We start from the raw sequence: 17,786 nt of genomic DNA, 5'->3' as shown, positions 1-17,786 counted from the left end.
ACCTGCACCGGCACCTTGTTCTCTGGAGATCAAGGATCCGTCAGTGTATAAATGAAGCCAGTTTTGTGGAGGGTACCTAATATTAATTGTCTCTAAAGACAATTGTTTCATTATTTCAGTGCTTACTTCTGATTTCAGTATTTCTTCTGTTAAATTTAGATTATATTCTATATTTAGTAGAGTTAAAGGGTTTGGTTTAATTTGTAAGTTTTCTTTTAAATTCGGGATATTGATTTTCTTGAACAATGGATATGAAACTTTTTTGAGTTTTCAATCTACAGAGAGGACTGTATGAATGCCAATTGTTTCCTGGTAATCTGATAAGTTTTTCATATTGAATCAGTGCTTTTTCTTCTATTGTCATTTTGATGCTGTTAATATTAGTGAGGAATCTCATAGAATCTATTGGAGTTGTTTTGATTCCACCAGTAATGAGTCTGAGAGTTTGGTTTTGAACATATTCTATTTCGTTTATGAAAGGTGAAGTAATTAAAATGTCTCCGCAGTATGTCAGCACTGGCTGTATAAACATTTTGTATGCAGTGTTCAAAGTATTCCTAGAGTATCCCCATTTCTTTCCTGCTAGTCTTTTTAGAAGGGAGAATCTTTTACGAGCTATCTTGTCCTAGAGGCAAGCATGACTAATAATCTCTAGACCACTTAATTGTAATATTTAATGCAAGATTTCTTAAATCAAACTGGACATCGAAGTCTTGTGTAGCAAATGTTACATAGAACTGTACATATGAAAAACAAAAATTATAATGTAAAATATTTCACATCAATTAAGAAATGTCTCTTAAATGGATCTGGTGTTGTAATCTGAGAGGGTAATAAATATTGAGTGAACAGTATTTTAAAAAGAACAAAATTTTATTGAAATAAATTCAGATATAAAAACTACAAATGTAGACACATTTTATAACTGTTTACAAAAAATACGAGTATTATTCATATTTATTTTGTAATACTTAAGAAATTTTAACTCGATAAAAATCACAGGTGTTAACGTCTTATATAACAGTATATAACTGTGCTTAAATATACAACTCTTATTCTTCAACTTTAAAGTAATACTGTTCCAACAATTCTTGACTTCCATAAATCAAAATGGACATAGCAAAATTCAGCCATTATTCTATCGAGAAAGACATATCTGTAGCAGAAAACAGAAGTTTTAGCAGAGGTCTAAGTTAATTTTTTAATTTATCCACTCTTTAATAACTTATTAAATAGATCTATTTCACTGACTGGTTTTTCAATCATTATTCGTAATAAACTGACTCTGCTGTAGATTACAGAAAGACAGTATAATTTTGCTATGTCCTTGCAAACAGAGAGAAAAGAAATCATACAATACTACATTAATGTTAATTTCAGTTCTAAGTATAATAAAATATGCTTTTAAAAATATTATGGACGGAAATATTAAATGCAACTTCAATAAAAACCATCGTGATGTTGCTTATGACGTTGAAAATTACGGAAGCCTGCTGAAATTGAAATGCATTATTAATATTTTACTATTAGTATTTATGAAGTTCAGTATAACCATTATCTTGAATGAAAATCCAAACGTTTATTGCGGTCTGCCACAGGTTTTGCAAGTAACTGTTTGAATGTACAGTAGTGGCAAAAAAACTGGATCGACCCTTGTAGCTGATACAAAAGAATCCTGTGCTGTGTATTGTGTCAAACTGTGGTAATTTCAATATGGATAGAGAAGCCAGAGGTATGTACTGCTATTTAATGTAAAAATACGCAGTTATCTTTGCCGAATAGAGGTAGAAATGTAATATTGATGCCAGATGAAAATAAAACTCTCAAAGTTTTTATTCTAAGTTTGAGGCATTGAAGGAAACAAAAGACGTTAAGAATCGAACAAATGTAATAAATTTAATTGTTACAATTATTAATTATACAAGATGGATGTGTTTTGTTACTAGCAAAATTTGAATCTGTGACTCTGAAATCAGCTACAAGGGTCGGACCAGTTTTTTTTTGCCACTACTGTACATACATTTAATGAGATTTCAAAACCAGATCAAATTCTCGTGGGATTGAAACAACTTAAATATGAAAATCATGATACAGGCCACAGAGAAATCAAAGTGAACTTCAGTTTTTAATCTTATCTAAAAAAAGTTCCCATCAATGGATAGGCGAATTCAGTCAGTGATAACAGCTCTTCCACAGACATTTTGTAAATTTTGGCTGTCTTTGAGTTGCCTTAGCAAGTTGCTGAAATGCGTGTAAGAACTGAATACAACATATAACCACAGTCTAGTATATACAGTCACGAAGCTCAATACGTAGTAAATATGAAAACATTAGATAGTTGCTCACCACTAGGATCGCTAATATCGCCTCATTACAGGCAATGCAAAATAGTACCGGCACAGTCTATTGTTTCTAGCACCCTCAAAACTCAAGCTTCGTGACTGTATGTAGTAGACTGTGATATAACTATGTTTTTACATCTAAGTTGATTATGTTAACTGTTCAAACTGAACTAATAACATTCTGAAAATTTTACCCAAAATCTTCTACAAATACTATTTGAAATTTTTATTTTAAAAATGTTTTAACGTAGAAGACCTTTTCAATCGTCAGATTTAAGCAAATCTGTGATATTTCACATAAACTTAAAGCTATAAAAATTGGCAATATCCGTGATCAATTTTGAAGACAACAGCAGTTCACATAATAAATTGTTGGCATTCGGAAGATAAATAGGTGAAGTCAAAGGTATCCCCAGTAAATGCCATGAAGTGATAACAGTACATTTTGGCTCTTGAATTTCCCCACCAGATAACTGAAATGTGTTTAAGAACTGCATGCAACATATAACCACACTCTGTCTTTATGCCCTCGGAAAAGATCCCACCACTTGCTGGGAATGAACCCAGGTACTTCCAAGTTGCTGCCAGTTGATTTACCAACTGAGCTACTTGGCTACCCAAGAAGGCAGGTAGTCTCAATAAATATGAAATTAAATTGTTTACATGTTTCACATCCAATTAAAAAATTGTTGCGTATCTTTTATTTCTATTAAACTGGCTTGGAGCTCTCATAATTTCTTACAGACAGCCCCAAGAGCCCTTGCAATACAATTATTCACTCACTGTTTAGTTCATCATTCCTTTCTCGTCACTATCAATTCAATTCACTGAATTTTATATTAATTCCTAATGCTAGGGAAATTAACTTGTATTGACAGAGACATAAATGCAGTAAGTAATACTGTTATAATACTTAATTGATTTTAAGTACAACTTACTCGCTTTTTAACATAAAATTAGCCACCAGCGTAGCTTAGGTGGCTAAAGCACTTGCCTGCCGATCCGGAGTTGTGCTCGGGCGCTGGTTTGATTCCTGCTTGGGTTTTTTCCAAGGTTTTCCCCAAATATAAGGCAAATGTCAGGTAATCTATGGCGAATCCTCGGCCTCATCTCGCCAAATATGATCAATTCCATTGACGCTAAATAACCTCGTAATTGATACAGCATCGTTAAATAAAAGTTAAGTAAAAAAAAAAAAAAAAAAACAAACCAAAAAATTCACTCTCAAGTTCAGATCTTTTGATTGTTACTAGTTTCAGGACAGCAAATTTCATAGCGATAATATTGTCAGTTTACAAGCAAAACACATCAAGTAAAAAATATTACCTCTGAGAAAAAGACGTTTTGAAAGCCCCTGACAGAAATGAATCCTCAAAATATTATTTTTAGTACCGGTACCTAAGTTGTTTCTCTTTATGTGTATTTAATTTTTCAATTCTAAGTTTATACACGTAATACATTATGTAGGGTAAAGTTGCCTAATTCCGTGATACGTTTTTTTCACTGACTGTCACAGAATTGGGTATCTTGCTAGGAAGTTCACCGATATCTCAAAAGTAGGCGAAAGATGTACTCTTTCGAGAAAGATGTCTGGCGCTATGGTCGAACGGCAAAGCTTTGACATTCAATTTTAAAAAAAGTATCACGGGATTAGGGGTATCACAGAAATAGGCAACTTTAACCTACATTATATATGCTTTTTTTTCTCAGAAGTAATATTTTTGACTTAATATGTTTTGCTTGTAAACCGACGATATATTTACATAAATTTGAATTTTGAAATGTTAATCAAAAAGTATTTTCAAAAAAGAATCTGTACTAAAAAAGTAAGCAATAACATATTATGATGATATAAACAAAGATTATAATTAATACGGACTATGCAAAATCTGGGTTTCATTACTATTCTGTATTTTGAAACGTCTTGGAGAAACATTTTTCTTATAATGCTCGACTAAACGAAGCTTGTTATTAAGTATCTTAATTTCTAATTTCCATTTTTCTTCTTTCATGTAAGTTTTAAATTTAGCACTACACACCCTGAGCTGCGAATAAGAAACCCTATGATTATATTATAATTAAGAAAAAACTATATTTATGCAAAGTTTTCGTAAAATATTAGTTATCTCCATAATCTGTCTTTCACAGCCACAGCATCTTCACAAATGGAAACAAGTCAGTGCTTAAAATTTACCAGATCTAGAATACTAATAAATGGACGGAATTAAGATTCTGGACCACTGGCATCATTATTAAACTCGTTTTGTGACTGCTGCCTAAGAAGGTCATTTAACATTTCTGGTGATGGAATCTTACGCTGCCATAATTCAAAATATCTCTTAGGTGAGATATCTTCCAGATAACCTAAGCCTTCTTCTCGAACAAACTCTCGCCATACCTAAAACATAAAAACATTCAGGCACTTTATATCTTCTGGTAAAACTTTTGTCTCATACAGTATTGCATATATTTTTGCAGGAAATTGCTCCTATAAGTCATGATTTTATTAATATACAAAATGACATTTCTTTATTCAACGATATTTTCAAATTGAAGGTGCTATCTAGAATCAATGATACTACAATAAAGCGACAAAGAATCAATAGTGGGATATGAATGGCAGAAGAAGCTGAAGTAACAAAAAGAAACTCTGTCCCATAGCCAATTTGCTTCCACAAATCTCATATTGTTCTAGGAATCGAAACGAGCTCTTTTGGTGAGATGCCAATCAATTATTAATATAAACTGCAAAGATATATTTACTTTACCTCATCCTCTGATTTCAGCATGGCTGGTGGTTTATTGCCGAGTGTTCCACCATGCTGAAGAACCTTGACACGATACAGAAGATACTCATATAGATAAAGTTTGTCAGGCTCTATGCCATTGAAAGTAATAATGTGTTTACTATAGCAACCTGGATTCTGAAACAAGGAACAATTATATTATCTTGTTAACTCATTACACTCTTGGATTCAAAATTAAAAATCTCAAAATCTAAAATCCACATTATCATTCTCAATATGTTAGCAGTAATAAAAGGAAAACATTACCAGTGCTCATATACTCACCTAAAACAAAACACTGGTGCTTACATAAAATTTCCTTCTCCACTATTTTAATAAAAATAACTTTTTTCTTGGTTTTTAATGCTATGGTTTCTGTAAAATGCTTTTGTATGGCCAAAACATGAAAGGTTGAAAGAGGATTAAAATAATAATTCTGCTTACAATTTGGTTGGTGATTCTTCGTGTAGGTGAATTTCCTTTGTTTGAGTGTGGGCCCATTACATAATTCAGATTATATCGATGAAAACGATTACAGCCAGAATTATCTTTTGTGTCTTCTGGAGTAATGCCCATTTCAGCTAAATATTTTCCTGCACAGATAAGAAAATAATACACGAGATTACCATTTAAGTTCATGATATCCTCTGTGCCTCCTTTAGAATTATACATTTTTATTTTTTTTATTTTAGTAGGTTATTTTACGACGCTGTATCAACATCTCAGGTTATTTAGCATCTGAATGAGATGAAGGTGATAATGCCGGTGAAATGAGTCTGGGGTCCAGCACCGAAAGTTACCCAGCATTTGCTCGTATTGGTTGAGGGAAAACCCCGGAAAAATCTCAATCAGGTAAAGGCTGGTTCACAATAACCCGGGAACGGAAACGAGAACGGAAATAATGTTAAAATAAATGTATTTACATGTGAGCATTTACAATAGTTAATTGTGAAATGCTTACATTTAAATAAATTTATTTTAACAATATTTTCGTTCTCGTTTCCGTTCTCGGCTTATTGTGAACCAGGCTTAACTTGCCTCAAACGGGAATCGAACCCGGGCCACCTGGTTTCGCAGCCAGACGCGCTAACCGTTACTTCACAGGTGTGGACGAATTAGAAAATGATAAATATATAAAATCTCTCGTTTGCTCTCACACGGTACCAGTATCTATGTTAATTGGTTTTATTATTATTATATTGGGTTATTTTACGACTCTGTATCAACATCTAGGTTATTTAGCGTCTAAATGAAATGAAGGTGATAATGCCGGTGAAATGAGTCCGGGGTCCAGCACCGAACGTTACCCAGCATTTGCTCGTACTGGGTTGAGGGAAAACTCCGGAAAAAACCTCAACCAGGTAACTTGCCCCGACCGGGATTCGAACCCGGGCCATCTGGTTTCGCGGCCAGATGCGCTGACCGTTACTCCACAGGTATGGACTTTAATTGGTGAAGCTATATTATTAGCAAGTTATATATGTAATTAAATTTGATACACATAGGTATCAATTTGAATACATAAGTAAACTATCACTGATATAAATTTCCATACTGGTACTCCTTCCAAACAACTAGATTAGATTATAACAAATAATCGTAAACATTTTTCACAGCACTCTTTTGATAATCGTCACATCAGTCATTAATGCAAGGTTATAAAAAATACATTGAAAATGGTTCTCCCCAGGGGCGTATACTGGTTAAAGGTTTTGGGCTACCGCTGACCCTATTATTACACAAAATATATCTAACAATTACTTTAATTTTAATTACTATGGTAAAACTAATAATACAAAATTATTACATTATGTTATATTATAAACTTTTTCTTTTGTAATTTCCTTGGGCTACCGCCGGTAGCCCCGGTAGCCCGCAAAATACGCCCCTGGTTCTCCCATTACGACAATACAAGAAATGCAATTCTGGTCATATATTCCAGTTTCTTTTAACATACACGAAAAAAAATTAAAACATATCTCTGTTACAGCTAAATTAAATAATAACATATTAGATAAAACCATTCCTTTCTTTTTTTACTAAATGCCTTCGCCATTTCTTGAGTTTCGTCATCTCATCTTTTACATAGATTCCGGATAACTTATGGAAAGTATAATTGAGTCTTTATGTTGAACCTTGAACTATTCAGAAGTACTATCCCATTTAATGACATTTTTGTGATCAAAAGTGTTTAATAATAGTTATTTATATGAGAGCGGTAATTATGCTCATCCCACTAGTTGCATACAATATTTTATCCGCGTTTATTTAATAATGCGTTCATGATACGATCGTTGACTGAGTGTGATAATCATATTTTATATATCGCACTCAGTGCGGTAATGAATGCCATTACCATGGTGATATGACAATGGATAAGTATCCATTATCAAACCAACGCGGATAAAAATATTTTACACCAAAACAAGTGATGAAAAATCTGCAGCCCAGTTTATGTTTAAAAGATATTGGCAGGTGTTAATCGCGATAATAAAAGCACTTATCCCACTCAAGTGCAGAGTACGATAAAACGCAAAACATCTTTGCTTGACGACTGATATCAACAATGTTATCACATGCGTATTTTGATTTTATTACATTAAATGTTATCACTGATTATATCACGGCATGACCATGAACACAGCCCAGACGATTGGCTTCGTATTACTATTATCAGAGCTTTACAAATCTCGTCGTACAACCTATTGTGATTATGTAGTGTAATTATTGTATTACTGTTTCTGTAGCTATGAAAAAAATTAACAGTTCTTAGGTTGATTTCGCAGGAAAAACATTTGTCTGAGCGTATACACAGTAAAATAATTATCTAAAAGTACGTAATAATTATAATACCTAGATAAATATTTATCAGTTGCTTATTAACAAATGCTAAATCTGTGTTAGTAGTATAGTACTGGTTATTTTACAACGCTTTTTATAACTTCTATGGTTATATAGCGTCTGAATGAGATGAATGTGATAAAGCCGACGAAATGAGTCCAGGGTCCAACGCCGAAAGTTACCCAGCATTTGCTCTTATTGGGTTGAGGGAAAACCCCGGAAAAAGCCTCAACTAGGTAATTGTCCCAACCAGGATTTGAACCCGGGCCCGCTCGTTCATGGTCTGGCATTCTAATCATTACTCCACAGCGGTGGACAAATCTGTGTTTAATTAATAACAAAATACAAAAAAAGTGTGTGCAAAATAACATACGTAGTCACATACATATTACACAGCAATTTGAATATTAAATGTTAGAAAAGTCGAAGAAAATGAAATGAAGTTCCTTCGATGTGTACACACAAAATTAGATTATAACAAAAACGAATCTGTTGTAATAATAATAATAAAAGCTAAATATGTGTCAGGGGCGTCATTTCAGTTTTTGCTTAGTGAGGGGCAATATTTTTTTTACTTTGTATGGTATATCGCGTCCTCCATAATCCCTGCCTATTTTCTCCAAAATGAATTATTTTCCTTACCGTAAATTGGGGTAAACTTGGCTATTAAAAAAAAAATTTAAACTGAATGCCATTTTTGCTCTGAGACATGAAATTTGTTTCTTGTGATTGGCTATGCAGCTAAATTGTAAAAATTAGTGTATCTAGAGTTTCCGATTTCATTTGGCCAAATTGTATTGTAGGTGGAGCCTAAATATTTCCTTTTCTATTAGTGAGATCATGTAGTAAAATTTTAGTTTTAGAAATTAATGCAGATACATTAGCTTTTAAAATCCGCTCGTAAATCTTAATTAGCATGTTTTATTGCTCCTGTGCGTGTTTTTTAAGCGTTTACTGTAGTATCTCAGACATATTGTCTCCGAAATATTTGAACAGGTTGTCGTTTATTAAGACAGCAGGAAACTATAAACCTGATGACACACTCTAGCCAAGCAGAGCTGTGTCAACGGTTCCAGATTCTGGAAAATGTCACTGAATCTTGGTGCGACTTCTAACCATGATATTTCTCAACATAGTTCAGAGAGATGATTTGAGACTAACAATATAAAGTGCCAGCAGAATTTTGTTGCTGGCTTAGTGCAACAACTGATAAAAAAAACCCACGCACTGTCCTTTGCCGGGCTTAAAGCAGCGGTTGAGAAAATCCAACACACATTTCAACAAAAAACAGTCTCGTGGCTCGATAATAATAATGGTAACATAAGTTTTGACTTGCTCTGCACAGAGTGTTCCAAAAGTCTGGAATCATAGGGAGTTTTATAGAAGATGTTCGAAATGATTCCCATTCTTTATAGCACACAGATACAGTTAATACTGTCATTCCATTGAACTTAGTTGATGATGGGAAGATCAATCTTCTGACAAGTGTGCCTGATTCAGCATGCCAGGTGCTGCAGATGACGAATTCTTTTGGTGTAAGCCATGACTTTTAAGTACCCCCAAAGATAAAAGTCAAATGGTGTCAGGTTTGGGCTTTGCAGGAGTCCCCCTTCCCTCCAACACTTCCTCAGCAATCTATCCAGTGGCTTGGAAACTGATGATCAAGATATTCTCGCACAACAGTAGCAGTGAGCCATCCTGTTGGAACCAGACTGGTTACCCGTATAGATCAGCTCCAAACTCATGGCACTTGCCTGCACGAAACAAGTAAACCAGCAGGAAGGGATGGTTCGGTATGGGAGTAGCCCTCTTTTTCTAGCGAACACTGTCAGAAGGACTTGTAAGATTTATTTTGTTTCACGCGTGTGGCCTTAATGAAATGAAATAAATATTACGAGAGTAATAATTGAGAATTATAAAATCATATTAGTGTCGGTATAATATAATACTAGAAAGCTAAGTAACTGACATATTGTGGTCAGGTAGTAGCACAGTCTAGTATATACAGTCGCGAAGCTCAATACGTAGTAAATATGCAAACATTAGATAGTTGCTCACCACTAGGATCGCTAATATCGCCTCATTACAGGCAATGCAAAATAGTACCGTCACAGTCTTTTGTTTCTAGCACCCTCAAAACTCAAGCTTCGTGACTGTATATAGTAGACTGTGGTAGTAGGCTAACATAGCGCGAGAGGCAAGTTGACAGCATGGCACCCACCTTCATACTAAACATACACCCGTAGTCTATCCCAAAAAGTAGTACCATCCCTAAGGGAAACGAAAATATGTTTGTGAGTGGATGGCATTCTGTTTCAGCAAGTTGGCCAGAGCTTTAGAATCCAATATGTTTAGATAACTGTCACCTGTGACAGTCTTTGGAATTCCCTATGACAGCAGACTTTTGGAACATACTATATAACGAGTCGAGGACTATTCTTGTGTGTAGTTATGGTGAACATATGTAGCTTAGTGAATGAACAATGCCTCTTTCATTTATATGCTATTTTTAAGTGTTTAACTGATTTGTTATGTGCTGCGTCTGTGAATTAGTGCTTACCAGCATTCAAGTTTAACCATAACCTGAAATCAGTATTCAAAGCTCAATGCGTGCAACAACTACTCAATTTCGGAATGGTTTTTTTTTTTTAATTATAGACAATCTACTGCGGATAAAAATTATTCGCATAGCCTTAGGACTAAATTACGTTCCAAATAAACAAAATTTGGAGTTAAGGACCCTGCCATTGGACACATTATTTTGTATATAAAATATACACGCCTATCTCTAATAATTTGTGCAACCAACGGCAAAACGTGTGAACAGCCCAATTTTATTACACTGGTCAATTATACCTGAAAATTATAATTACCTAAGTAAAAATCTTCATTCTTCCAGTATTTCCCACTTTTCAAACACGATTCACTTGTATTGAATCTGTATTGTAATGCCAAAAGTGCACCTTTACTAAGAACATAACCTGCTTCACCTACGTTGTACACTTTACCCCAGAAAGTTACATCGTGCCCCAGATAATGTGGTTCATTATAATCTAAAGCTGCAACATAATAACGCAGGTTCTCTGGAATTACAAAAACATCATCAGGAAGAAAGATGACCCAGTGAAGAGGTCCTTTGTTATGCTGCCATATGTATCGCATTGTATCACATAAATACTGCCATGAAGACTTTGGTTTAAATGTAATAACTGAAATATCACTAATATTCGATAACCCAATAAAGGTTATCTCGTTGCATCGGTTCCCCCATGTGTTTTTGACAGCTAGTGCATTCCTTCTTTTCGTAACAAATACTACACAATAAACATGAACAGCATTATATAAAAATGCCGCTTCTGATACTGTGTTATATCGTTTCGTATTCCCGTAACTTGATTCTTCGTAATCTACAGGATATTTTTTTATATTTTGCATTGCAAGCCATCTGCTATATGATGTATCAGCATTGCTTTGTATTTCACAACTTGTTTGCATTGCGGTTTCATTTTCGCTGTTTACAAGTAAACAAGCCAACACTACACCAATTAAAACTCCAAAAGAGAATATTAATTTTTCAAAGCGGCGTACTTTATGTAACATTCTATCTATCGAATACTGTTAACATATTCTACTTAAAAATAATCAACACTTCATCCATAACATCGTAAACACCGTTACACGGCGTGACATGTCAGGAATGACAACAAATGAGTGCTTTCATTTTCTCCCTGATTGTTTCATTGTGGTCAATATCATTCCGGTACAGTGCTTCAATCAGATGGCGCTGTATTGGTTCGAGTCAGAGCACGTCAGAGATAATGTTGTGAATATTTCAGGGGAGGGGGAAATCACAGGAAAACTGTAACGAGGACAGTGGTGGGAAAGTATTTTGTAATTATCAGACAACTATGTATTATCAATGTTAGTAAGGAATTTGTGTACCGAAGGAGGTAGTATTACATTAATGGTAAAACATGTGATAAATGATAATAGCCAGTTCACATCATATTCTCTAGTGCATAATGGTGACATTGTTTCGTATGGGTGAAAGTTGTGTGGAACGCTGTTACATGTGTAATTCAAGAAAGATTGCTTATGCTCCATGTACCATGAACATCTAGTCATACCTCTTCCTGTCAAGATCCTTTACGTATATCAATATTGTCATTAGTAATCTCGTTTATTCACCTTCCTGTTTTGAAACTGGAATGATTCACTTCATTTTAAGGAAATAATGCCACCTAGTATATTTTCTGCTAGTGTTATACCTGTATAAGGGTAAGCTGTAGCAACAGGAGTGAAATAACAATAATTAATAAATATAAAATTATCTAGAAACTGTGTTTAGAAGAAATTTTAAATGTTCATTCAATTGACGGAGTGACCAAAAGGAGCTACTTAGGTTTCACTTCATTGCAGTTTTTCTCCAGTAAGAAATTTGTTGATTACATCAATATATTGTTTTTGTTTGAAAGTGTCATGCACATACATATAAATGTACTAACCTTTAGCAGTTTTGTTAATACAGTAACAACTGGCCTGTCCATTAGCATGTGTTAGAAACTGTCATCAGGAGCACAATGAAAGGGAGTTGATTGCTAAGTGGTGACCTTGGTGGACAGTATTAACTCAATGCAGGACATTACATCCCCATTCATGCACTTTGCTACATCCAATCAAGTGTCGTTGTGTCAATTTGATGTCCCGCCAGTCCATCATCTTGTTACGGTTTGATGGTTTATTTTAATGCTTTGTGCAACTTGACTATGTGTCATGTTCATATTTTCATGAGCTGTTACAGTTGAAGATTCGTTTAAACTAATTGTAAAACACTAACACATTTTATTAAATATAATAGTTGCTCAGAATATGTGATTCTTTAAGTGTATAATATAATTTAAACGTTAAAAAGAAGGTAGTGTTAATTAATTGGTGGTGATTGAACTTTTAAAGCGTATTATGTGTCTCATTATTGTGTTATATACTGTATCATGTAGGTATACAGGTATCTTTAAGCCTTACATCGTAATCACGTTGGCAGTTTGATGCCTTAAATCCAAGAAAGGTTTCTTTTCAGATCTAAATTTAATTTACAACTAAAATGGCAACAGAGGAAGGAGGCATTGAATGGCTCTACGAGCTACTACAAGATGTGCAATTGGAACAGTTCTTTACGAGAATTAGAGATGACTTACAGGTATGATATTTTATAAATGTAAGAGGAACTTCGAAATAGTATCTACACTATGTATGACAATCCATATTCGTAGGATAGTAGGCCTAATCATAATCTGTTAACTGTCCTTACTGTACGGTATTTTTATTTAAACCTAGTGATTTAATTCGGGATGGTTAAAGAATTATAAGCTCATTGCTATATGGAATTGTGTGTGTTTTTATTATTTCTGAAATGAATAATTGGTTACACCATTACACATGATGCCGGACCCATTTTTACAGTGAAACAAGAGTATGTCATGAATATTAATTATAAACTTAAGTATACCTATTAGGAAATAGACAATGATTCTTTATATTAGCAAGTTATGCTTTTTCTTTTAATGGTTTTTTTTTTGTAGTAACATTATAGGCCTATTATCTTTGTACTTGGACTGTTTTGAAGAAATTTTTGTTGAAGTTTAAATTCGTATAAAATCATTTTTCCTATCCAGTTTTTATTTGCACAGTTTCTAGTAATAATTTTATTAATTTAAGACTTGGAAGAATTTGTAATTTTTAAATTTAGGCTTACAACCGTAAATACATCTATTGATAGGAGAAAAACATTTTGCAAATAATAATTTTAATTCACATTAAGCAATAAATCATGTAAATCTTAGTTACAATGTAGGCTATCATAGAGTTTAAAGGTTGTAGACTGACTGACTTGATGTAGATGTAACATACTGCAGTATCGGTATTTTGATAAAAAAATTAACATTAGCCAGTGGTACCAGTATAGTTTTGGAGTTTTCTATAGCATATGACACTAAAGGTTTTTTGACGAAAAAAGTGGAAAAATTGTCTAATTTTCAGAGGAAAGGTAGTTCTGAATGTGAAGAATTCATATAGGACGTCAGTTGACTTGAAAACATATTAGAAAATAGCTAAAAATTATACAGAATTGGTCAGTGTAGATAATCTAAAAGTGATTATTTAACATGTGAAAGAACACTTCAAAGTAAATATGAAACGCACATTTAATTTCACTTAGTATATGCAAGGCATACCAAAACCCTAAACTAACCTACTACAGATTCGTACATACAAGGCATCCTAAAAGCTTAAATTAATATAACTTAACCTGTTACAGATTCGTATATGCAAGGCATATGGAAAGCCTAAACTAACGTAACCTAACTAATCTGTCACAGATTCCCGCACTGTAGAACTTAGAAAAATGCAAATTGGAAGTTTCAGTGTTGCGTGCTGTAGAAAAGCCTAGTTTTGTTTTAAATGCAAGTAAACTAAATTACATTTCCCGGAAAACATATTTTTTTAAAAACAATATTTTTGCAAGCACAATCAGAATCTTATAACTTTCATAATTAATTAATTAAATTAAGTTATAAGATTATTTAGCCACTGGCATAGCTCACTCGATTGAGGGGCTTGCCTGCCGATCCAGAGTTGCGCTCGGGCATGGAATCGATTCCTGCATGGACTGATTAACTGGTTGGGTTTTTTCTGAGGTTTTCCCCAACCGTAAGGCGAGTGTCAGATGATCTATGACGAATCCTTGGACTCATATCGTCAAATACCGTCTTGTTGTCAGGAATCCCATTGACACTAAATAACCGAATGTTGGTACAGCATTTTTAAATAACTAAATAAAATTTTAAAATAATAATAAGATTACTGTTTCAGAAACGGTTTAGTTGTTGATTTTCTTGGGAAAACAATCTTTTGTATAAGTAGGCCTACCTCGTTTCATTAGAAGAACTCAATTTATTTATTGTTAGATGACTTTCAGGGAGTTTGCAGTGTCACTATGACATGTAGGATAGTAAATTAGTGTGAATTCGAAACATATTTCTAAATAAATTTAGACTAACACATTAAAAGGTAATGTCACAGTCTAGTATATACAGTCACGAAGCTTGAGTTGTTGAGGGTACTAGAAACAATAGGCTGTGCAGGTACTACTTCGCATTGTCTGTAATAAGGTGATAGTAGCAATCCTAGTGGTTAGAAACTATCTATGGATGCATATTTACTATGTATTGAGATTCGTGACTGTATATACTAGACTGTGGTAATTTAACATACCCTAACCTAACCAAACGAAGATAAATCTAAGCTTGTTGTTGCTTTAGTCTTGGTATATAAGTTCCTAACTTTGTCGTTTTTTCTCAATAAATTGAAAAAAAAAATTGTAATGCCTGATGTAAGGAAATTATCGCTTTGCATGTAGACAAACTTGCAACACAGTAATATGTAAGATTAACATAGGTTTATTAAAATTGAAATACAGCATTATTTTCGTATTATACAAATAACTACCGTATATATGTTTTATGAAATAACAGTGAAACGAGCTTTGAGGGACTTTCGCCGATTTTAGGAAGACTTCTGACTTCTGTTGCATCCAAATAATTATAAAATACGATAATTTGGTCCAGGGAGCATCCGTTTTTGGTGCAAAGATAATTCGTTTGGCGTGTTTCTTAATTGAAATTAACCTAATTGGGTCGGTGTTTATTCCAAAATTGGCGGAAGTCCCTCAACGCTCGTTTAACCGAAATAACAATCCTTTATAGAATAATTAATCTGTAAGGAGATAAAGAAGTTAATTATTTATTAGGACATGCAGTAGGTGTACTGCCTTAAAAATACATTCCAAGTTAAATTATAGTGCAGAGTGTAATATCACTTGGAATCACTTTTTTTTTTTAATAGGTGACTCGGTTAGCCCACTTTGACTATGTTCAAGCGGAAGATTTGGAGAAAATTGGTATGGGCAAACCAGGAGTGAGACGTCTACTTGAAGCTGTAAAAAAACGCAAGACCCAACAATGGAAGCGGAATATTCTAACAAAACTGATCCCAGCAGCTGGTAGTACAGGAGGAAGCAAGACTGGAACTCACAGAAGGGGCACTCAAAATGATGACGGACACATCTCTCTCAGTCTGACATGTCTCATTCAGGAGAAAGACGTCAGGTAAAAAAATTACTGTAATGAGTTAAGTCAAAAACTGATCAAAGATTTTTCACTGATTAACTTTATAACTTCTTTAAGTACTGTGTTAACATTAGGAAATTATCTGCTGACTAGTTTCGAAATGATATCCTTCATTGTCTTCTTCGGACAATGAAGAATATCACTTCGAAACTAGACAGTCAGGTAATTTTCTAATGTTAAAACAGTAAAGAAGTTATAAAGTTAATCAGTGATTATGTAAGTGTTAAAAGTCTATATAGAACAATGAAGAATGTTTTCAGTGGCATTATGGAGGTGGTGATTGTATCATTAAAACTTTTGACAGGACTGTAACATATATTTTTGAATTCCCTTCTATCCATTCCCCGAATTCTTCAGCCAGTGGAAACTGGATACGTCACTCACCTTTTTGGCATCACACAGGGAGTGGATACAATCAGTGGCGCCAACTTATATGGGCCCATGGGGCCCGAGCCCACCCAATAAGTTGTCGTATTATTATTATTATTATTATTATTATTATTATTATTATTATTATTATTATTATTATTATTATTATTATTTTAGTTACGAATAACCCCATTTAGCACTACGCAAAATACTTGAAGGCGTTTCTTTGCCCATAGTTATCTCATTCTTTGGCTGTGGGCTTCTTTTTTTCTCTTCAGTTCACATTGTTCCAGTCTTTTTCGTGGTTTTTCCTCTATGTCAACTTGCGATTTTATGAACTTTGATTCCTAGATTTCTCTGTTTAAGATGTCTTCTTGTGTGATTCCTGCTATTTTAAGTCATTTCTTATTTCGGCAATCCATTTTATAGTATCTGTTTGTGCTTATAAATAAACTAGCCGTACCCATGCGCTCCGCTGCACCTGTTAGAAATAAATATAAAGTAATTACATAATTAAAATAGGAGACATGATCCAGGGAAGATTCGTGTTTGATAGAAGGATAAATCGTTTAATATGTTACTTATTTTAAATTGTATTTAAATAATTAAAATGCGGTCATTTTGGTCCAGAGAGCAATCATTTGGTGCAATGACAATTCCTTTAGCATGTTTCTTAATTGTTATTACACGCAACCATAGTTTAATGAAGATTGACATATCATTTAGTTTTAATGTGTATACTTTATATTACTTGCTATATGTTTAAGAAATTACTGTAATAACATTGTAGAATTATGTCCATCTAGAGAAACTACACTTTCCAGTGGTGAAATAATAATGAAACAATTAATTAGCTTCCGATATTACTTCATACAAACACAGAAACATTCTCTGTAGGCTATGTTTAATAGCTTTCGATTGTTGTTGTCCAAGGCCCCTTATAGACGAAGTCATTTGTTTTTATTTCAGTACAATGCCTTAGATGGCGTTGTTATTGTAATTTTAAAACTCATTTATCTCATTACATATCAGTCCTATCAAAATTTTGTATAGAATAAAACTTATAGGAAATGATTTGTAAAGAAACTTTTGTTATGTAACATTTTTCATACAAATCAATAATAAGCGAGATATTTCGATTTATTTAATTCAGGCCCCCTTATAATAGCCCCTTTTAAATACAGTTTTTTGAATGCCATATAGCCTAAAATCTAAGTTACAACGAACTTAATTTATATTCCAATTTTCATATAAATCGGTTCAGC

The 17,786-nt window shown here is 33.6% G+C and overlaps 2 protein-coding genes across 3 annotated transcripts in view; one reads left to right on the top strand and one right to left on the bottom strand.

The window, feature by feature from the left end:
- Positions 1 to 854: 854 nt before the first annotated feature.
- Positions 855 to 12,555, bottom strand: LOC138701190 (C1GALT1-specific chaperone 1-like). Of its 2 annotated transcripts, none has more exons than XM_069827823.1 (4): positions 12,475 to 12,555; positions 5,573 to 5,721; positions 5,111 to 5,266; positions 855 to 4,740 (listed from the first exon to the last, which is right to left on the bottom strand). In XM_069827823.1, exons 2-4 carry the CDS (start codon positions 5,702 to 5,704, stop codon positions 4,567 to 4,569), a joined length of 462 nt encoding a protein of 153 aa, XP_069683924.1. In that variant the 5' UTR covers positions 5,705 to 5,721; positions 12,475 to 12,555; the 3' UTR covers positions 855 to 4,566. The 2 variants fall into 2 exon arrangements, with proteins under 2 accessions (XP_069683924.1, XP_069683923.1); XM_069827822.1 differs by lacking the exon at positions 12,475 to 12,555 and adding an exon at positions 10,843 to 11,682.
- The window catches only part of Ack (activated Cdc42 kinase), a 98,752-nt gene continuing 93,444 nt past the window's right edge, over positions 12,479 to 17,786 (top strand). The window contains exons 1-3 of the mRNA XM_069829829.1: positions 12,479 to 12,962; positions 13,047 to 13,166; positions 15,869 to 16,131. Of these exons, the coding sequence (XP_069685930.1) occupies positions 13,071 to 13,166; positions 15,869 to 16,131 (359 nt within the window). The 5' untranslated portion in view covers positions 12,479 to 12,962; positions 13,047 to 13,070. The remainder of the gene's footprint in view (positions 12,963 to 13,046; positions 13,167 to 15,868; positions 16,132 to 17,786) is intronic.

Source organism: Periplaneta americana, chromosome 6 (assembly GCF_040183065.1).
Source record: "Periplaneta americana isolate PAMFEO1 chromosome 6, P.americana_PAMFEO1_priV1, whole genome shotgun sequence".
NCBI lineage: Eukaryota > Metazoa > Arthropoda > Insecta > Blattodea > Blattidae > Periplaneta > Periplaneta americana.
Note: the sequence above shows the minus strand (reverse complement) of the source record. Positions and strands in the feature narration are given on the sequence as shown.